The following is a 22693-nucleotide window of genomic DNA, read 5'->3' as shown; positions in this document are numbered from 1 at the left end:
GTCTGGAATCTCCCAGACCAGCAAAGACTTTCTTCTGCTGCTGTGTTTCATGAGTCTGATGGCTGCTAGCACAGGGGGTCCTGTCAGACTGATGCAGGAAGGCAGCTTTGTAGATTCTGTCGTGTTTGGAAGTGCCTCTGGCTGGGAGTCAGGACACCTGACTGCTTTTGTACAGAATCTTAGCCTAAGTCTCGTTCGTCTTTGGGCCTCGTTTCCTCGTCTGAGGAGGGCACAGTGATCCTGCCAAGCATGCTCCTTTGTGTTGGGAGGCCCTCCAGGCGAAGCTCTGGCAGTGTCACATGGCTGTTCTTTCTGCAGTGTTTCAGCCGGCCTCTAGCTGTGGCCAACATGTTATGCGGTCACTAGTGATAGATGTGCTCTAGGGGACAGATAGAACGGGCACACAACCCAGTCAGGAGGAGGAGGCGGCAGGGCTCTGGGACTGCTCTTCTGGACCTGTGTCCTCGGGACCTCCAGGGAGGCCAGAGAGACCAGCCCCCTTGGTGGCTGGCTGAGTGTCCCCTGCTGTGCTGCTCCTTTCTTATCTCTGACGGGGGGACACACATGACCTCCGTTGGCTTTTCCGCTCTGACTGGTGAACGCTAGCTCGGTGCCGTGGAAGGCAGAATGCTGCGTGCAAGTGAGCTGCTGGGAGAGAAAACCGCTTATAGAATAATTTCTCTAAATGACCTAACAGATGTTTGTGGTTTCCTTTTCTTTCTTGTTCTGTGCTTTTTCTAGACCCAAGCCATGAACGAGCTGGAGGGAATCTGCGGTACTTTGAACGGTTGTTGGAGGAAGAAAGGGAAAAAATAGTATCAAATCAGACAGAAGCTGAGCCAGCAAGCCAGGAAGGCATCTATGAGAGGCCTGTGGACTACCTGCCTGAGAGAGATGTCTACGAGAGCCTCTGTCGTGGGGAGGGTGTCAAACTGGTGAGACACGTGGTGGTGGTGGTGGGGGGGTCAGGGGCCCAGCTGTGGACCTAGGCTTTGGCTCTGGACAGGCAAATTTGGGGAGGTTTTCCAGCATCTCCCCTAGTTCTTCATAGCATCTGCTGAGGCTGAGGTGTGGGTGTTCTTTGAGGTGTAGGAGACTGTCTCCCCTTATGTTCCAGGTAAAGTTTCAATCCTCTAAGTTATTAATGAGTACCCTTCCCCACCCCAACACGCCCAGCTTCTGCTTGAGTGACTGTTGGGAAGAAAACCGTGGGTGTGGACGTGCCTCAGGCCCCAAGGGAAGTCATGGTCTCTGTAGTAATGATAGGTCACTTGCTAGAGTTCGGTATCAGGTATCGCTGGCCTTTGGGAGCCCATGCTTCCTCAAGGAGGCTCAGGTGTGACGCATTCTCTCGGCCTTTTCCATGCCTGTCGGCTTGGCTCCCACTGGCCCTTACTTCTGGAAAGGCTTCTCCCCTGCCCTGGCCCTTCAGACCTACTCACATCTCTGTGAAAGGGGTCAGAGGTTACCCTCTGCCATGGGACTTGTGGACATGAGGTATTCTTGGGAAAGAAGAAACACTGCATGAGTTGTGGGGTGTCATTTATTGCCAGTCAAACTGAGAGGCTTTTGTTTCCTTCCTTTGTTGGGTGGGAGGGAGCAGCTGCTGGACACAGGCTGTGAGCCAATGTCTGCAGCCAGCCAGCCTGGGAAAGAGGGTTAGGACTCACTCAGCTCAGGGCCTGTTGCTCTGTGTTCCCCAGACACCCCGGAGGCAGAAGAGGCTTTTCTGTAGGTACCACCATGGCAACAGGACGCCACAGCTGCTCATTGCTCCCTTCAAAGAGGAGGATGAGTGGGACAGTCCACACATCGTCAGGTACTACGATGTCATGTCTGATGAGGAAATCGAGAAGATCAAGGAGATCGCGAAACCCAAAGTAGGTGTCTCTGCATGTCCTTCTAGGGTCACTCATCCCTGGTACCGCGGGGCAGTTTGTTACTTACCCAACTGACCTTGGCCGATGTCTAACATGAGTCTGCTGTGGAGATAGTGAGGTGCTGTAGACTCGGTTTGACCCTTGTGGGTTCAGTGGGGAAGAAAATTGAGGAACCAATGTGGGCAGCCAGGTGCCACGATAGACGGGTGTACTGGGAGCAGGGCAGGCCCGCAGTGAGAAGTGTCAGCTCACCTGGTTGGGGGCTGGTGGGTGTGGGCGAGTTTTTAGGACGTTTGCCATAGGGCACTGCCAGGCTGGGTCCTGGTTAGGATTGCCAAGGAAGTGACTGATTCGCAGCAAAATGAACATCTTTATAATACTGAGTCTTCTCCTCCAAGAGCCCTCTGGCATCTCCACTTATGGATATCTTTTAAAATTGTCTTCATAAAGCCCCGGGCGTTTCTTGTTAAGCTTATTCCTAAGTAGTTTTTTGTTACTGTAACTTCACTTTGTTTCTTCATCATTATACTTTTATTGGCTACATTATTATATTAGTTTAGTATTACATGAGGTCAGACAATTCAGTTCATGAACTCACCCTAGAAAAAGTGCTACATACCTCATTGCTGAATATCACTACAGTCACCTTTGAAGTCTTCCCCTTGGGAAGCTGTGCTCTGATGCCAGCGCCTAGTCCACCTCTCAAAGCAGTTTTGGAACTCTTTCTGGAATGGCCATCAGAGCTGTCGTCGTATTACCCTTGATGTCCTGAATGTCATCAAAATGTCTTCCTTTCAATATTTCCTTTATCTTCGGATAAAGAAAGAAGTCATTGGGGGCCAGATCAGGTGAGTAGAGAGGGTGTTCCAATACAGTTATTTGTTTGCTGGCTAAAAACTCCCTCACAGACAGTGCCGTGGGAGCTGGTGCATTGTCGTGATACAAGAGCCATGAGTTGGGGGCGAAAAGTTCAGGTCGTCTAACTTTTTCACGCAGCCTTTTCAGCAGTTTCAAATAATAAACTTGATGAACTGTCTAGTTGGTACGAATTCATAATGCATAATCCCTCTGATATCAAAAAAGGTTAGCAACATCGGTGCAACAAATTCGCAAAATTGTTAGACCCTGTATACTAAACTTTTGATTGTAAAAGTATATTTCATAGTAATAGCTAATGTTTACTGAGTTCTTAAGTGTGACAGACCTTGTTCTAGTGCTTAGCATATGTTAAATGGGACATCTATTCAGCAGGCTCTGTCGTTACCTTCAGCTCACCCACGAGGGAACTCAGACTTGTGTAAGTCACAGCTAGTCCTTGAACCGACTCATTCCTCTTTTGGTTTTTAGCTGATTCTTTTGGGTTTGTTCGGATAGTATCATCATCTGCAAATAAGCAAAAATTTGTCTTCTCCTCCTTAATAGTGATAGTTCCTTTGTTTTTAGTGTCTTTTCAAACTGCCCAGAACTTTTGGAGCCTTGATACAAAAAGCATCCTTGTCTTATTCCTGAATTAACTGAAAATGTGGTATTTCACTGCTAAGTATGCAGTTGGCTGTTAGTCTTGTATATATTTCATCATGTTATAAAGTTATTCTTCTGTTTCTAGTGCATGAAAGATTTGCTCCCATTTGACATCTGTCAAAGAGAGCTGCTTGCTGCCATATCCCCACCCTTCTCGTATCTCTGGTGATTAGGAGGGAGGATTTAGCTGGACCTTCTATTGTTCTGCTCCTAATAGATCTGTGGTGGCTAGGAGGCCCATTGCTCGTGGAGAGAACTAAAATGTTCCTGTCCCAGCCCCCTGGACCTCGTCTTGGATTGACCTTGGCTTGAGGGACTAGGACATGTAGGGCTCAGAGTCAGTTGTTGTACCATTGATGTGGGTGAGGGAGGGTCTAGACAGTGCCTGTGGAGAATGGGGACCGGAACCCAGCCCTTTGTACTCCCTGGATCAGCTCGAAAGCCCTCCTGGGAAGAAAACCGCTTTCTGGTTGCCAGGTGAGAGAGGCGCTATTGTGCCCGAATTTCCTGAGAGATTCCTCCCTTGTCCCTCAGACCCAGGCACTGACACACTTGTGTGTGTGTGTGTTCATGTGGGTGCCTGTGTGCACGTGTGTGTGGCAGGGGCGGTGGGGGCAGTACTGGGAAAACTTGTCTTTGAACAGAAGCCATGTGAAGAGACAAACATGTTGGCTATTACGAGCTGACCTCTTGTTTCCGGAGCCTGGGAGGGACAGATGCTGTGCTGGCTTTGAAGTGGGGCCGATGAGCTTAATTTGGCCTGTGCGGAATGCTTGGCAGCTGCCTGCGAGTCCCCAGGCTGCTTTCAAAATAGCCCGGTCTGTCCCTGGGAGCAGAGCACAGCTGCCCAGCGCCTACTTGTGGGCGGCAGGCCAGCAGTGAGGCTCATGCTAGGATGGGGTCTAGCTGCGGCCACGGTTGTCGTCATGGAGGAGCCCTAGACATGAGCTCTCAGGGAAGCCCTCTGTCCTGGGGGCACTGGCCGTGCTGCAGCAGCAGTGTCCAGGTTGGCCCATCTCACCTCCTGCCCAGCCATCTGGTCCCTTCACTCTCTTCGTCCCTTCTGCCACCCTCCGCCCGGGCCACCACCACCTCTTGCCCTGACTTCTGCCTTGACCTCCTCACTGGTCGGCTCGTTCCGACTCTGGTCCCTCCTTAGCTTTCCACAAGGCATCCACAGGGATGCTTGTTACATTCAGATTGTGAGTGTCCCTCCCTTGCATAAAGCCTTCCCTGGTTTTCATTGGCCACAAGGTCACATCTAGGCCCAGCCCCCACTTACCTCGTCAGCCTGTTCTCTTACCTGTGACTTCTCATCCACAGTTACAGTGCCACACCCGTCTTCATCCCTGGGCCTCTGCATTGCTGTTCTTCCCTCTTCCTGTAATGCTCCCCCACTTGGCTAACTCCTACTGCCTTTCAAGTCTCAGCTAGGTGGTCCCTCCTGCAGGAAACCATTCTCGACCCTACAGACTGAGCTCCCAGAGACATTAAGTTTACCAGCTCTTCCCTTGCTGTGTGGCAGTTACTCAGGTTGTCTTCTGCCTTCTCCACTTTACTGAGTTGCATGAAGTCAGGGACCACGTCCTGGTCACCCAGCATAGTGCCAGGCACATAGTAGGCACTCATTAAGTATTTATTGAAATTTCAGGGAAGTGCTGTTGGGGTGGGGCTGTCTGGGTCCGTGGTCCCACCCATGTGAGATGATTAGGACAGTCTGCAGCTGAAGCACTGGGGGCTGGCTGTGGGCAGCAGGTCCTTCCTGAGAGTACCACTGCACCTGTCTGTGGAGACTGGGGGAGATGAGGTAGGTGGGACTGTGTGTGTGTGTGTGAAGTGTGTACGAGGGGTGACAATTAAGTTCGCGAACACATCCTAGGAGAAGTGCTGCATACCTCATTGCTGAGTATCACTACGGTCACCTTCGAAGTCCTCCCCTTGGGAAGTGTTGGTGTGCACCAACACCAGCACCTAGTTCACCCTTCAAAGCAATTTTGGAACTCTTTCTGGAATGGCCATCAGTGCTGTTGTCGTATTTCCCTGGATGTCCTGAATGTCATCAAAATGTCTTCCTGTCAATATTTCCTTTATCTTCAGGTAAAGAAAGAAGTCATTGGGGGCCAGATCAGGTGAGTAGGGAGGGTGTTCCAATACAGTTATTTGTTTGCTGGCTAAAAACTCCCTCACAGACAGTGCCCTGTGAGCTGGTGCATTGTCGTGATGCAAGAGCCTTGAATTGTTGGCGAAAAGTTCAGGTCGTTTTCGTCTTAACTTTTTCATGCAGCCTTTTCAGCACTTCCAAATAATAAACTCGGTTAACTGTCCAGTTGGTACAAATTCATAATGAATAATCCCTCTGATATCAAAAAAGGTTAGCAACATTGTTGCAACAAGTTCGTGAACTTAATTGTCAGACTGTGTATGTGTAGTGGGTGGCTTCCAGGCAGCAGTTGCCTTATTTTGACTTGTAGAGTCCTTTCCTGCTTTTGTCATCTGACCTTGCAAGGTTACTGAGGGAGTGAAAACTGCTTCCTGTGTTTGCTCCTGTAGTAGCAGGAGCCCAGTGTTTGGGTAGGTTTCTTGGCAGAGGAGGCCATCAAAGTTCAGATGGATGGTGGACTTAACCAAGTTGAGGGGAGCGTGCAGGGTTGAGGCTCAGGGTTGGTAGCACAGTGTGAATGTGGTGGGAACAACCAAGCTCCGCTGTGCTCAGGCAGGGGGGGTGGGTCGGCCTGGTGAGAAAGGGGCTGTCCAGGCAGGTGAGTGGATACACAAAGCAGACTCCACAGGCATAGTTCTGCAGACAACACGGACCTGGGTGGGAGCAGGGGTGGGCAGTGACCGAGCAGGTCAGTGGCTAGGGTCTGACAGCAGAACAGACATGTGGAAGCCTCAGACTACTGCTCTGGCCTGGCTTGCCGGATCCTGGGGCCTTGGATAAGAGCCACTGCCTGTGAACCTTCTTCTCCCACTGGCCTGACTGGCAAATCTGGTCCCAGTCTCTCCAGGGAAACACTCAGGGCAAAGAAGGATAAGTCTGCCCTCTCTTCCTGCCTTCCAGCTTGCACGAGCCACTGTTCGTGATCCCAAGACAGGTGTCCTCACTGTCGCCAGCTACAGGGTTTCCAAAAGGTTAGCAAAGGTGATGGTGGCAGGGTGACTGCTCAAGCCCCAACTCCAGGGCCTCCCATCCCCTACCCCACGACTCCCAAGGGAGGGTGGCGTGGCTGGTCCCACCTGCTGGCACCTCCCCCACTTCGCGTACTCACCCTGTACTGCCTGGCAGTGCTGGCACTGATCCTGGAGAGAGTGTAGGCCCACATCCTCGCCTGCCTTCTCTACCGCTCTCTCCTCTCCTTTGGCTTAGCTCCTGGCTAGAGGAGAATGATGACCCGGTTGTGGCTCGACTGAATCTTCGGATGCAGCACATCACAGGGCTCACAGTAAAGACTGCAGAATTGTTGCAGGTATGGCCGGTCCCTAGGACTCCGGGGGGTGGGAGGGGGTACTTCTGCCTGGATGGTCTCCCACGGTGCCCAGGGCCAGGCCTAGCTAGGGAGGCTTGCCCAACAAACTGACTGCTCAGGGCTGTGAATATGGAGCGACCTCACATTGGGAAGCTAGAAATTGAGCATGCCTGCTGGCATTCAACAATTAGCATGCACAAATACCGACTGAGTATTGTCTGTGTGCCCAGGTGCCATTCTAGGAACTAGGGATGAGTGGTGGGCATGGTAGGCCCATTCCTGTCTCCTTGACTACAGAAGCTGACATCCTGGGTTGTTCCAGGGACCCCTCTAGGAGAGCTGTACATGTCGTATCTCCAGAGGTCATGGGTGAGTCCTAGTCAAATGCACTTGGAGGTAAAGTGTTCTGTGCTACATTGGTCGAAGTGAGAGGCCTGGACCTGTTGGCTGGTGATGGTGGAGTGCTCTTTTCAAGGTACCCCATGGATCCCTGGCTTCCTGCCTATTTCAGAGGTGATTGTGAAGACATATGGCAGCATCATGCTAAAAAGTTTTAGGTGAAGCTCCTAATAATGAATCCTCGGTCTGTTGAGTTCAAGTGAGCACTGGCCGTGCTCCCTTCTGAGCATTGGAACTTCTGATGGCCTGAGACACTGCTGGAGAAGTGTCACCGTCCTTTTTCTAGAGTCTCCTGGATCTGTTTGGCCAGAATTCCTGTGTATTTAAGGATCACACTGTTCATCTTTGGCATTTGGGTCTGATCAACTTTAGATCTCATTAGAGTATTGAACTGAAGGTCATGTGGAAGACTTTTGCCTTGGACACACCCAAGCAAATCAGCGCTCCTTTCCTCCCCTCTCCCCGTAGCTGTGTCAGCAATCGGAAAACCAAATTTGAAGCCAATCTTTATGGATTTGTGTGAAGTCCACCACAGTTTCTCAAAACATGTTGATTACCTCATAGTCTTCTGAAAACTTTATGTAATCTTTTTAGTTCAACTCAACTTAGTGTTGAGTTGTTAAGCCTAGTTTTTAAGTAAGTTCTTCAGACTAGCACACTGATAAAGGACTTCTGCCACATCTCCCGCTTCCTTCTTATGTGTGAGAACACCTCATTCCAAGAGCCATAAGGGCTCTCAGTGTACTCGGTGCAGGCCTGTTGGCGTTGTTACGCTTTGTATGTTCCTGGAGCAAGGTTTTGTTGCGAAGCTATCTGCCACTGCTTCCTGCACATCAGAGCTGGTGCTAGGACTCTTGTGGTCCTGGTCAGGGCGACATTCTGCTTGACTGGCTGATTGCATACCATGGACCAAGGGGCTGAGAAGAGTCGACACAACCTGTGCCCGTATCGCCTCCGGACTGGCCTCCCCGCTGCAGCCTCTGGGCCCCGTCTCACATGTCGCCCCAGAAGACAGCACCATTGTGCCACAACCCTGGCCTCATGTCATCTGGCCTCTCATCATGTTGTACCGCAATGGATGATGGAGGTCTGAATGTCAGCCCTCCCAGTGGAAGGACTGTTATAGTCAAGGCTCTTCTGGAAGATTCAGACCACTGCCAGGGGGCTGAGACACCATTTTTGTTTGCTTTCTTCTTCTAGGAGCTGTCTTTGGTGTTTCCTTTGCCAGCCAGCAGTGTTGAAAGCTCTGATCCTATGTGGTCTAGGGGACAGGAACCTGGGCTTCTCTAAGCGTACATTCCACACGGACCACTTGCAGTGTGATAAATGTCTAGCCACCTGCCTTCATGCCAGGGTCCCTGTGGGAATGCCGCAGGCTTCTGCAAGGGAACTGGCTCTTCTGCCTGTTGAAACTCCTTCAGCTGCCGTTGATGTGTTTGCTATAGATTATTTAGAAGAAAAAAAGGGCAGTTGAGGTTTTCTTGTGAATTAGGTGAGGGCCAGATAGAGGAAGAGAAGCTACACTGCTAGAATTCTCTAAGATTGAAGACACTTCTGACTCGATGTCTCAGCCTCACCAAAAAAGTGATTTCTAACCACTTTTTTTTGTCCTTCACTCTGATCTCAGTATCATAAAAACCCATGTCTTTAGATGACTGACGTCTCTGCTTTTGTAACAACAAATCTAAAGATTCAAATGAATACCTCCTCAGAGGAATCAGTGTTACTGTCCAGTTGCTTGTTATTAAAGGTGTAATCCTGGGAACTGGAATTTGTCCAGACAGTGAATCTGATTGCTTCAAATCCAGAAGTTTCCACGACATTTGCATTATTTGGGGACAGTATTAATTATAGGTGCAGGGCCGGCCCGGTGGCTCAGGTGGTTAGAGCTCCATGCTCCTAACTCTGAAGGCTGCTGGTTCGATTCTTACATGGGCCAGTGTAGGAATCAGTTCAACTACTTGAGTCCCGCAAGGGATGGTGGGCAGCGCCCCCTGCAACTAAGATTGAACACGGCACCTTGAGCTGAGCTGCCACTGAGCTCCCAGATGGCTCAGTTGGTTGGAGTGTGTCCTCTCAACCACAAAGTTGCCTGTTCAACTCCAGCAAGGGATGGTGGGCTGCGCCCCCTGCAACTAGCAACGGCAACTGGACCTGGAGCTGAGCTGCGCCCTCCACAACTAAGACTGAAAGGAAAACAACTTGAAGCTGAACAGCAACCTCCACAATTAAGATTGAAAGGACAACAACTTGACTTGGAAAAAACAAAAAGTCCTGGAAGTACACACTGTTCCCCAATAAAGTCCTGTTCCCCTTCCCCCAATAAAAAAAAAAAAAAGAAAGAAAGAGTGTAGGTGCAATCGCTTCAGTATCATGATCAGATGTGATTCCCCAACTGTTAAAAGGTGAGCCAGCTGGAGCAATGCCTCTTCTTTCCCTACCTGAGATCTGAAAGTGTAAGCACTCCACCCCACAAGTGGGAGTGTTGGAAAACGCACCTGTGTTGGAAAAAGCTGCTTTGCAGCTCCAGCAACAAACAATGATCGAATTTTCCTGAGTGTCGTAGCACACTAAACACGGTCATGTTTTAACTTTTAAGTTCTTGATGAGAGTGGATCCAAAGGAAAAGCATTTGTACTGTCACTTCCTCAGCCGTTCTGGCACGTCCCTCAGATGCACCATCTTCAGCCTTAGGGCCACCTGCTGAACCAGGCCTCTGACACAGTTGACAGGATTTCTAGGTGTTTTCGGTATGGGAATCTTGAAGGCTGAAGCAGTGGATGACAGAGTTTTTTCATCCACTCATTCTTCATATCAAAATTTTTATTTTTGTGGAAACTGAAAAATCATACTGCCCCAATCCTACACTTCATCACATTAGACAAATATTGTTTGTGCTCCAGCACGAAGATTTCCTCTCTTGTGAAGCCCACCCTCCCTTGCTTTCCTTCATGTCTAAGGTCCTCCATGGCCAGTTTTGCAGCCTCTCTCACTTAACTATTGGAATCGCCAAAAAGGATTCACTAGAGCTACCAGTTTTCTGAGGACTAATAATAGGTGAGCCCCAAAGTTTTTAGGGTTTTAGTAAGACACAGTAGCCAAGTGTTCTCAGATGGACATTGGTGCTGCCACTTGATCGACCAGCAGATTGTGCACTTCAGCTTGAACTTCGTCTCTTTCTATTTACTAAATATAAAATAACTTGTGATTTAGGACTTGTATTTGCTGGTAAACTGTTCACAAAGGCATTTATAATTTTCTAATCCAATTAATGACGCCTGGTAGTTGCTGTAGCTGAGGTGGCTCAGGTCCTATTCTGGGTCCAGGCTCCTGCTGGGGGTGCCAAAGTAGGGCAGTGATTCTTGGCCACCCTGTGGCCAGCTGCCTGCGTCCTGCTGCTTCACTTGGATGCAGAAGTACTCCACGCAGTGGGCCCCTGGGGGGTGGGAGGATATGTGAGCCCTGCTCAGCCTGAGCAGGAACAGCTCCTGGGGCACTGCGACAGAGGTGGCAGGAGTAGTGCCAGGCACTGAGTAGCTCCCAAACTAGCATTAAAAAAAAAAAAAATCTCAATCTTGCATTTGTTGTTGGCTTTCCTCTGGATTCCCTTCTCATTATCTCCACAACAAACAGGGCCCAGGCCAGGGCCTGCCCCTAGGGCTCCCTCCACGACCACCCTCGGCTACCCGGAAGGGCTGGAGCTTCCCAGGGGCGACAGGTGGGTGGCCCATCTGGTTCAGTTTGGGAAGCCACATTTGTGCTATAGCCTTACTCATCCTCTGGCTGCAGCCTTGGCTCTGCCTGTGCTGCCCGGGCATAGATACCCTCTACCTTAGCAAGGCTGGTCTTGGGGGTTCTGGTTGTTACCTGGAGAGACAGTACCCCTGGAGAGATGGACAGTACCCCTGGAGAGATGGGCCTCAAGGTTGTTCGTGTTGCTAACAAGGTCCAACCTGTTATTTCCCACCAGGTTGCTAATTACGGAATGGGAGGACAGTACGAGCCACATTTTGACTTCTCTAGGGTAAGGCCCTGATCACTGGTGCTTCAAAGGGCCCTGCTCCAGCTCCGTTGAGAAGGCTGGAGCTTCTAGAAGCACTTTAGCCTCTATATCAGGCTCCCCAACATCACCAGGGCCAACTCTTTGTGACTGAAGAAGCCCGAATCTGGATCCACAGGGCCTGCAGAGTAGCCTGGCTGTTCCCCTGTGATGGGGGGAGTGTTCTTCCTGCCCGGCCCTGTTCTTTGCCTTGACTCTAAAGCAGAAGACCTCACTAGGTCTGTGAAAGCTGTTCCTACCGCTCTCCCCCGATGCCCTGCCAGGTTTTGTTGGCAGCCTTGGCCCGTGGTCCAGCTGATGTAGGGATGACACACTTATTACCTTCCCCGACCCTTTTGGCCCCAGTCCTGTGGGTGGTGGGTAAAGTCAGTTGCAAACTTGGGTGAAAGTTGTTGTTTGTTGCAGCGACCTTTTGACAACGGCCTGAAAACCGAGGGGAATAGGTTAGCAACGTTTCTTAACTATGTAAGTATTGGGTCCAGGCCTGCCTGTTCACTCTCACTTAATTTTATAGAACGATGAGCAAGATGTTTTCAAGCATTTAGGGACGGGGAATCGTGTGGCCACATTCTTAAACTACGTGAGTATGATGTGTGCAGTGTGTGGGCCTTAAGGGGAGCCTGGGTCTCGGATGCTCTCGTCCCCACTCCTATCAGGACGGGTACCGCCAGTGTTGCTCAGTGGTTGGGCGCTTTTGGCCTTCAGCACCCTTCTGGGCTAGAGTAGAGAGTTGGCCTTTGTTTCCATCTGTGGGTACTCCCTACCCCCAAGACTTTCACATCCCTGGCTCCTTTTTGATGGGCCCAGTGCTAGTCTGAATTTCTGGCGTGGATGCCCTGGAATGTTGCCTCCTTGGCAGCAGAGGGAGGTGCCTCCCACCTGCTGCTTGTGTTCCAGCCATAGGCCGTTAGGTTTACCTCTCACCTGGGGAATAGTTTCCTCTCCCCTGTGCTGAGGGAGCCAGCTCTAAAGAGGCATAGAAGCTGTCAAACGTAGAGACAGAAGCCTGAGTCCCTTTTTTCTTTTGTTTTCTCATTTAAGTTTTTATGTGCTGGGGACATGCTGGTGAGCAGGATATGTATGGTCTCTTTTGAAGGCTTACGGTCCTACTGTGTTTCCCCAAAAATAAGACCTAGCTGGACCATCAGCTCTAATGCGTCTTTTGGAGCAAAAAATTAATATAAGACCCGGTTTTATTTTACCATAATGTAAAACTCTGTCTAACATAACATAGCATAACATAACACCGGATCTTATTAATTTTTGCTCCAGAAGACGCGTTAGAGCTGATGGTCCGGCTAGGTCTTATTTTCGGGGAAACGGGGTAATAGGAGAGCCTTACTTTAAACATAGGAGAGGTAATTGTTTAGTCACCATGGTGACAAGTGCTTTGAAGAAGTAGCTCAGGGTTAGGGCTCAGAGAAGGCCTCCCTTGGGAAGTAACATGTCAATATTGAGACTTGAAGGTTGAATGGAAATTAGTTGGTGGAATTTGGTTTCTGGTAGAGGAAAGAGTGTGTGGAGACCTGGAAGAGGGAAGGAGCGTCTCGGATGTTGGAAAAATAAAAAAAGACTGATGGCTCAGAGGCAGCACATGAGTTGAGAGCGGCTGGAGGGATAGGCTGGTGAGACTGAGAGGGCCTCGGGTTCTAGGAAAGAGTCCGGATTTGATCTCCAGGGCTGTGGCCATCAGGGGTTTTCATCTTATTCATTTTCCATGTCTGCCAAGTGCCCTTCAGTGTGTCTGGTATGTGTCCTGTGGAAATATTTATTAGCTCCAAATGTTATTACGTTATAGGCAGAAAACTTGAAGTGAGAGTGCCAGATGAGAAAGAAGTGGTGCTTTGGACACGAGTTGAGGCACACTCTGCGGGCATGAGTGCAGCCTCGTTTCCATGGAATTTGTGTTCTGTTTGGTTTGAGGCCTCAGCATGAGAGAAAGCGGGGCCTCTGGACAGACAGGGCCCTACCTGCCCACCCAGATGGCCCTGGGGAAGGCGCTGCTTTGGGCCGGTGAGGGTCTAAATGGAGCAGCAAGATATTAGAGCCAAAGACACAGAGCCCACAGTGGGAGCCACAGATGATGTTGGGTGCATCAGAGAGCCCCCAGTCAAGGCAGCTCATGGCGTACGGTGGCTTAGGCAAGGCCCAGGCTGGATGGGGGTCCAGTGGCTGGGGCGTTGGCAGGCATTGTCCAAGTACAGACTCTGTTCCCATCTGAGGACAGCTGGGATGTGGGTCTCCTGAAGGCCTGCAGCTCTCGAGTGCCCATGGCATGGAGACTGTCCTGATAAACCACACAAATTAAGCAGGGTTAATGTGTGAGGGAGTCGCAGGGCGTAGGGAGAGCCTTTGAAGGGCTGGCCGAGGAGCAGATCTCCACGCAGTGCCGTTCATGCTCAGAGGAGGCTGATCTGCATGCCTTGTCATGTCCTTTGTGTCTCAGTTGCTCTGAGAACCTTGGGTCAAGCTCCATGCCTTGTATTCCCAGATGAGTGATGTAGAAGCTGGGGGTGCCACCGTCTTTCCTGATCTGGGGGCTGCAATTTGGCCTAAGAAGGTAAGTTCTGGTTCTTGTGGGGGCTCCATGTCCCCCAATCCCGTTCCCCAGCCTGCTTGACTCACCCTGAGGGGCCTTAGCCCCTTCCTGCCTGAGCTCTGACCTTGGGGCCTCAGCTTTCATCTGGGAAAAAGGGATGGGGAGGTTGGTCCCTTTGTGGGCAGGTGCATTCCCAGACATCCACTCCACCGTGAAGGGTAGGTGCCTTCTCTACTGCTGGAGTCCCAGAGCTCTGTCCCCCTATACACATGAAAGTGAGGGTGTTTCTGCTCAGGGAGGGGCTGTGTGGTGCTCGGGGTGAGGTCCTTGCGCCCAGTCTTTAAGGATGTTGTCTCACAGGCCATCTCTTTTTCCCAGGGCACAGCAGTATTCTGGTACAATCTCCTCAGGAGTGGGGAAGGTGACTACCGAACGAGACACGCTGCCTGCCCCGTACTTGTGGGCTGCAAGTGGGGTGAGTGGCTTAAGGCATGGTGTTGGCCTTGGTGGCCTCAGCCTGGGCTTTAGTGGTTGACCTTAGACTCTGAGCTGGCAGACAACTGCTGTCAAGAGTTTCACACAGCCAAGACTGTCTCCCTTTCCTATGTTTTTTTTTTTTTCCTCTTGCTGACTGGTAGTCCCATACAACTATGTAGCTGTTCAGTCAGCTGGTTATGTGCCAAGACAACCATTTGGGATCACTCTCAGAGATACCAAGATAGCTGAGGAAGCCCCAGGGAAGAATAGCTGCCCACGCAGTGGAGGTCCAGGTTGGCTCCTGAGAAGAGTGGTCTTTGGCAAGGGTTATGAGAAGCAGTGGGAGAGACCTGGAATCAGAGAGGGCAAGGGGTATCACAGGCAAGCAACCACATGGAACAAGGCACAGGCTAAAGCCAGCATCAGTGTGGGGACTGGCTGCCTTTATCACTTGGATAAGGGGAGACTTGTGGCACAGGGGCCAAGAGATGAGGCTTGAGGCTGGGACCAAAGTGCAGAGGCTGAAGTTTGAGCCTTGTTCTGGAAGCAGCTGTGGTGAGCTATGGAGAGGCTTGAACCAGGATATGATAGGAAGTGATTGCAAAGAGATGAGTTTGTAGCCCTCCTGGGGAGTTTTAGGGATAAATAATGATAGGTTTACAGAAAATTCAACAAATGAAAAAGAAAATGAGGCAATTGCTAACTTGAAGGAAAAGAAAACATTGTACAAGAAAGGAGATATAATCTATTAGGTGACTCATATGTGAGCAATAATTATAATGTAAACACTGAATATTGATTTAACCAAAACTTGTGATTTAACTATATTACCATGTTTCCCCGAAAATAAGACCTAACCAGAAAATAAGCCCTGGCATGATTTTTCAGGATGACATCCCCTGAACATAAGCCCTAATGCGTCTTTTGGAGCAAACCTTAGTATAAGGTCTTATTTTCGGGGAAGCACGATAGGAAGATAGGAGGGAATAAGTATGTGTTTTAGGGGTAGTGTAAAAGAATTGCAAAACTGGAAGTTAAGAAGTAGCACTATAAGCATGTTATTTAGCAAAATGAAGATAAATGTCGGAAGAAACAACTAAAGAAGTTAATATTCTCTGGGGATTGGTGATGGGAAGGGGTAGGTAGGAGATTGCTGTTTATCATTATAAGCTTTGTAGACGATTTGATTTCTTTAAGTGTGCGTATTACTTTTAATTGAAAATTATGTTTAAAAAGCTCTACGATTTCAGTAGTGCATCAGAATAAATTTGTTTTATTCGTTGCGAAAGAGACTATATTGAATGAAATCATGATTTCATGTGCATTTGAGGCACAGCTTTCGGTGACACACAGTGCTAGCACCACAGCACACCGATTGGATCTGCTGGCCCACAGCTCCTAAGGTTGATGTCCAGGCCCTCCACAGTCCCGACAGCCTTCCTCATCCTCATCTCCTGCCTCAGTTCCCACCCACCACATTCCAGTCATTTCAAGGGGCTTGGGGTCCTTAACGCACGCCAGGGTGGTTCATGCTTTGATGCTTTCTCATCCTATTCCTACTTCCTGGACCCCCTTGGCATAGGAACCATCGTGGTCTGTCCATCTTTTCCCCTGGACACTCCTATTCAGCTTCATATTCCAGCCCTGGGGTCTCTTCTTCTCCCACATGGTAAGGTGCCCTTTGGCTCTGTTTCTATGGCAACTTTACACACATGTATCTCGTCACTGGCAGACTTTTTTACAATTATCTGTCTATACATCTGTCTTCCTAACCAGCTCCTGAGCAACTTGAGGCCTGAGACCATGTTGTAAATCGGATTCCTAGGGCCCAGTGTAGGAGTCATCACGAAGGAGTCGTTAATTTGGGGCTCTGAGCTAACTAACAGGAGAAAGTAACGTACTTTCTGTTTGTTCACAGTCTCCAATAAGTGGTTCCATGAACGAGGCCAGGAGTTCTTGAGGCCGTGTGGATCAACAGAAGTCGACTGACATCCTTTTCTGCCCTTCCTCTTCCTGGCCCCACAGCTCTTTGTCTTCAAGTTCAACGTGACAGACACCTTTGTATGTTCCAGCCCCTGTCAGGCAGGTCTTTGGAGTAGCGAATGTTTGTCTGGAGCAGAGAAAGCAGACAGGGGAGGGTCCTGGGTGACCTTGACCCCAGCCTCTCTGGTCAGCTTGTGCCATCTCGGGTCAGAGCAGCTGCAACAGAGTTGGGCTCCAGCACCTGGTAAGGTGCTTCTGTACCTCAGATGTTTTAGGTGTGAGATGTTTCAGTGAACCAAAGTTCTGATATCTTGTTTACATGTTTGTTTTTATGGCATTTCTATTAATGTGGCTTTAACCAAAAAATAAAATGTCCCTGCCAGTAGTCTTAAAGAGCTTTATTTGGAGTATTTTTTAAGATGGGGGAGCTTTTCTGAAATTCACCATTTTCTGTGCGTCTCTGTGGAGGCAGAGCCTGGGTGAAGAATACTTCAGTGGCTAAACCCTGACCTTGGGTACTAGATGTGGTTTCAACACTTACATCGCCTCCGAGCTTTAGTGTCCTTTCTGGAAGGTGAGGGAAATAGTTTCTCCTTACCTCCCAGAGAACAGAGAGATCGTGTATATTCATGATTGTGATGCTATTATAATCTGAAATTTGTTTTTAAATGTTGAGACATACACACAGAATTGTTTGTGATACACAGATGTACAGTTTAAAGACTATGAAGATGAGCACGAATACCATGTCACCATCACCCAAATCATTTTCAGATGCACACCTCAGGGGCCCTTTGGGAGCCTCTCCTGGATCACATCTCCTGCCCTGCCTTGCCCCGCCCCCAGTACTTTAGTGGTAACCATTGTCTAATGTTTTGTGGCAGTCAATCCTTTGCTTTTCTTTGTAGTTTTACTATCTGTGTCTGTATCCCTAATTACGTAGTCATTTTGTTTTCTTTGATTTTTGAATTTTTTGTAAACGGAATATTTATTTTTGGGGGTGTGTGGCTTCTTTTGTTCAGCAGTTATTTTTAAGATTCATCCATAATTGTTCTATAGATATCGTTTGTTTTAATTTATATAGTCATTGTTTTGTTAATGTATATTGTAGGATGATACCTAATATAGCCAATATACTATTGATAGATATTTGAGTTGGTTTCAGTCTTTGTATAGTATCAGTAATGCCATTTGCATTTTTATACATAATTCTGGGTACACACAAACACACATTTCTGTAGAATACATATCTAGAAGTGGAAATGCAGAGTCTTACTAGGCGAGTCTTCAACTTTACCGTATAATGTATTCCAGAGTGGTTATGCATATTTTCACCAAGAGCAAATGAGGGTTCATGTTATCCCGATCTTCTCCAATATTGGTATTGTCATACTTTTAAATTTTAGTTAGCTTGTTACATGTGTAATATTAATTTTAACATGATTGTTAATGATGTTGAATATCTTTTTGTATGTGTATTCATCTTTAGGTTTGTTTATGTGTCTATTCAAGTCTTCTTACTGATTCATAGGAATTTTTAATATATCATGGACACAAACTCTTGTTTGTATGTTTTGCAGTTATCTTTTTTCTAGTTTGTTTTTTTCATTCTTAGGTCTGTCTTTTGATGAACAGAAGTTACTAATTTTTATGTCTGATTTACCAAGTTTTTCCTTTTTGATTTATGCTTTTTATATCTTAAGATATTCTTTTGTACCCCAAGATCATGAAGATATTTCCTGTATTCTTTTCTAAATGCATTATAATCTTGTCTTTTTCATTTATGTCTTCAACACACCTGGGTTTTATTTTTGTATATAATAGGAGGTGCAAGTGTTGACTTATAAAAATCTTTTTGCATATTTTATTAGGACAGGATAGGCTTATGCACAGGACAAAAATAACCCCTAAATTTCAATGGCATAATATATAACTGTGTCTCATGCAAAAAGTCACTGGGTCTAGGGCAACAGCTACCTATCTACTGCCATCTAATTTCCCTCTAATGCCACTATTGGCAGAACCTAACAGGAAGCCAGTTGGTAAGGGAATCTGGGCAATGTAGTTTACAAGTTGCACCTCTACTATAACAGCAGCGTATAGAAGGATGAGCTGAGAAACAACAGAAAAAGTACTGGCATGCTAGTTTTTTTGTTTGTTTTTTCCTTGTTGGAGATTTTGAGTTTCTTGAATCTGTATCTTTCATCAATTTTGGAAAATTGTTAAATAATTTCTCTTTCAATATTTTCCGTGTTCCTTTTGGAACTTGGATTAAATGTAAATTAGGCTATGTCATACTATTCTTATTTCTTAAACTTTCATATTTTTAATATCTATGCTACATTTTGGGGTAATTTTTACAACTCTGTCTTCTACTTTACTAATTCTCTCTTCTATTAAATATGCATTGGAGTTTTTCTTTAAATACTTTAAAGTTGTAATTCCATTATTTTCTGTCTTATACCATTTTTGTTGAAAATTCAGCTATCTTGTCCTTCTGTTGTTCCTTTCAAAGTGATTTTCACCCCTCCTCTTCCCTGCTGTCTGCTGTTTAAGATTTTTCTTGTTTTGGTTTTCAGTAGTTTTACTATGATATGCATAGTGTTCTGTTATTTTCCAGCTTGAGGTTTATAGAGCTTCTTGAAATTGTGGGTTGGTGTCTTTGATCAGTTTGGGAAATTTCTCAGACATTATTCAAATATTGTTTCTGCCCCATTTTCTATCTCTCCTCTCTGGGACTCTAATAGTCTGGATGTTAGAACTTTTCAGTGTGTTTCATATGTCGCCTGCTCTCTTTCCTGTGTCTCCCATCCTTTCCCCACTTCTTCTTCAGACTAGATATTTTCTATTGATCTACCTTCTGATTCATTTATCTATTCTGCCGCTAACCTTATCTATTGAGTTCTTAATTTCAGTTCTTGTATTTTTTAGTTCTAGAATACCCACTCGGTTATTTTTAATAGATTCTAATTCTCTGGGGAATTTATTTCTCATTTCCTTCTGAACTAATGAATCAGTTATTTAAAAGTTCTTGTCTTATAACTCCATGATTTAGATTATCTGTGGCTCTCTTTCTATTGCCTTCCCCTCACACCCCCTCAGTTTCTGGTCATTTGGTCCATTCTGTTGGTGTGCCTTATAATTTTGGACTGAATGCTGGACACTGTATGACAAACCGTAGAGGCTCTGGATGGTGATAACCTCCTAAACCAAGGGGGCACCATTTCCTTTACTAGGCAGAGTGAGGATTGGTCAGCTTAATACAAATCAGGGCCGGAGCCAACTTAATTAAGGCTGGGTTACAGTTTTCTTAAGACTGTATCTCTTTTCTCCCTTGCAGGGTATAGTCCTCCAGGGATTTTCCAGTTGAGAGCCTAGAGTGTTCACTGGATCTGTACCCGTGACAGTTCCATAGCTCTATTCCTTGTATACTCAGTATCTAGACACTGTCTCCAAAATTTATTTTTCTATTCAGAGGTCTTCTTCTTAGATTCTTAACTTTCCATTTTGCACAACTTCAGAATTCAGAAACTATCCTAATGGGTAAACAGACAGTGGTTGACTAAGCTTTCCACCCCTCTCCCCTATTTAATATTCTAACAGACTACAGTTTAATTTTTGTCTTTCAATGCCCTTTGATACTGCCAAGAGCTCTGCTGGTTTCTCTGCCTCTTGGCAGTTGCCCATTGCTTAGACCCTTTCTCTGGGTTCTCATTCTCTAACCCCATGCCTAGAAACAGTAAATGATCTAAGGGTAAAAGAGGCAACACACTTTTAGCTCACTAAGCAGAGATTCATATTCCCCAAGATCTTGATGCTCAAGCCCTTTTTGCTTCAGCCATCCATTGATTCCTTCAAACACATTTATAGGAGATTTTATCCAGCTTTCATGGTCGTTTTTCACATGAAAGTTGGTCTACCGTAAGCTACTCCATCTTAGCTGGGAGTGGAAGTTTCTTGTTCATTTCAGTTTTTAAAATTCATTTTCATGTGAAAAATACAGGTACAGAAAATCTTTTCTTTGATATCTTCTTGAGTTATCTGGTATAACAACATGTTCCACGTTCATCTTGACATTTCCTGCATTAAGCATGGAATCAACCATTAAGCAATCTGTTAATGTGTCAGTGCCTGCCTGTCAATCCAGTATGATCCTAGAAACAAACACAGGATAACTTCAGAGACAGGGTACTGTTTTCAGTAATCTTATATTAACTTATTTAGCTTAGCATTAAGATATTCACTATGGCACCAAAGAGTTGAGCATTTCAGTATGCATTTGGTAGTGTGCTAGGGATATTATAGTCTGTTATTTGAAACTCACAATAACTCTTTAGAATAGGTAATAAAGCTGGAAGTCAGGTTAGTAATGTACCTGAGGTCACATAAGATCTCATTGCTGTTTAGTGAAAGGCCTGGGAATCAAACCCTGATCTGGCAGCTTCCCAAAGCCTTTGCTCTAAAACAGTAATTTATATTTTCATCCATTCAATAGTTATTTAAGATCTGATGTGGAATCAAAGATGAATAAAATACTGCCTTTCCTTTTAAATAATTCCGAGTAATGGAAGCTAAATAGATGTGTAAAATGTGAGAGGTCTGATAACGGAGGACTAGTGCTCGAGTAGCACAGGAGAGTGAGGGTCTAATTTAACCAGGGAAGTTGGTACTACAGTAGGCAATATTAGATCTGGGTCTGGAAACATAAGTATAAATTTTCTTTCTCTGCTATCCCAGTTTAAAATACATTGACATGGATCTAAAGATATGGAAAAGAAGAGCTTCCCATGAATAATTCTTCCCCACCCTACTGCTGTCTTCCCCTCGTCCTGCTTCCAAGAGGAACCTCTTTCAATTGTCTTTGTTTCTAAATTTTTCTGACTATAAACCGTATACTTACGAAGTGCTGTCTCTTGAGTTTTCCACTTCTCAAATTTCCAGAAATTTGAGAGATGATCATCTAGATATATACGCTATCTTTCATTATATCTCCCCCTCCATTTGCTGTTTTTTTTTTTATAGTTATTTATAGTCCTCTCTTGGTTGCCTGGTAATATAAACCTTTTTGTTCTATATGTCGAGGGTAGTGTCTCCGATATTCTAGTATGTGAGATGAAGATCTAGACTAGTGTTTGACCAAATAGCTAGTCGCTATAATCTAGCCAAGTTGACATGTAAAATTAACTATTAATGTTATGTGCCCCTTTACCTCCCAACTTCTGTCAGTTATACTTTGGACACAGTTTTAGTATCCAGGATAAGCTGATTCTAAAAGTTGAAAAACCAAATACTATGTTACTTAATATAATTGAACTTACAGTTACTATAATGATGTAGCTGTCACGAAAAGGAATCTGGTTTCCGGTCAAGATGATGGAGTAGGTGAACACTGTGCTTGCATCCTCCCACAACCACATCAAAATTACAACTAAACTACAGAACAGCCATCATTGCGAGTCACCTGAAGTTCAGCTGAACACAACTACAACTAAGGACATACAGAAGAAACCACCACAAGGCTGGTAGGAGGGGTGGAGAAAGGTGGTGGTTAAAAATCAGGAGGGATGTGTTGGCTGCGGAAGGCCCCCCTGAGGAGCAAGGGATCCCAGCCCCCCATCAGGATCCCCAGCCCAGGGTTCCAGTTCCGGGAAGAGAAGTCCCCACAACTTCTGGCTGTGAAAACCAGCAGAGATTGTGGATGAGTGACACAGAGCAGCGGGAGTCTGAGGCGTTCCTCTTAAAGGGCCCACTCACAGACTTACTTGCTGACAGACTAACTTGTTCTGAGGTCCAGCACTGGGGCATTAGCTCGAAAGGCACATTCAGGGAGGAGCTGAGTTGTCTGGTTTCGGGGCAAGGGCTGGAAGGGCAGCTTTATTCCAGACAGAAGTGCTGGTAGAAGCCACTGTTCCTTTGTTGAGCCCTTCTCCCTCCCAGCATGCAGAGTTAGGTGGTGGCCATATCTGAGTCTCCATCAAACTAGCTAACACTGTTCACTCCACCTAACTTGTGGACCCACCCAAGCCACTTCCAGTGGCTTTTCTACAAATGGCCTGTCTTGGCTTATGCTGCAGAGTTTCCTAAAATCTTCAAAGTTTCACAAACCCCAAGCAAGCAGCATCTGCCTCGGCCTGAACTGTACCTCTTGCTGAGCAGCCCCAAGCCCAGCATTGGCAGTAACAGGCCTTGGTTTGAGGTTTGGCCTTTTCCGGGCACTTCCAAACCTAGCGCTGGTGGCAGCCATCTGCAGATTGCTTTGTGGCTCATTCCAGTTGACCCCAGACAGGGCATAAGTGGGCGCTGAAGTTGGCCTGCAGCAGGACCCTTCCCAGGAGGCCTCAGGGCTGGCATGACCAGTGGGAAGCTT

The 22693-nt window shown here is 46.9% G+C and overlaps 1 protein-coding gene across 17 annotated transcripts in view; it reads left to right on the top strand.

Annotated features, from left to right (window-relative positions):
- P4HA2 (prolyl 4-hydroxylase subunit alpha 2) overlaps positions 1–18614 on the top strand; it is a 35639-nt gene extending 17025 nt beyond the window's left edge. For 8 of the 17 annotated variants that reach the window (XM_081035117.1, XM_081035122.1, XM_081035129.1 and 5 more), the window contains 9 exons: positions 742–935; positions 1704–1880; positions 6463–6533; positions 6769–6868; positions 11238–11291; positions 11733–11792; positions 13819–13887; positions 14245–14341; positions 16262–18614. In XM_081035117.1, the coding sequence (XP_080891243.1) occupies positions 742–935; positions 1704–1880; positions 6463–6533; positions 6769–6868; positions 11238–11291; positions 11733–11792; positions 13819–13887; positions 14245–14341; positions 16262–16332 (893 nt within the window). In that variant the 3' untranslated portion in view covers positions 16333–18614. Of the gene's footprint in view, positions 1–741; positions 936–1703; positions 1881–6462; positions 6534–6768; positions 6869–11237; positions 11292–11732; positions 12086–13818; positions 13888–14244; positions 14342–16261 lie in introns of those variants that run through there. The other 9 variants (XM_081035128.1, XM_081035125.1, XM_081035121.1 and 6 more) reach the window with 4 other exon arrangements.
- The last annotated feature ends 4079 nt before the right edge of the window (positions 18615–22693 follow it).

This window comes from Rhinolophus hipposideros (genome assembly GCF_964194185.1).
Source record: "Rhinolophus hipposideros genome assembly, chromosome: 23".
Taxonomy (NCBI): domain Eukaryota; kingdom Metazoa; phylum Chordata; class Mammalia; order Chiroptera; family Rhinolophidae; genus Rhinolophus; species Rhinolophus hipposideros.
This window is presented reverse-complemented; position numbering and strand designations above follow the sequence as displayed.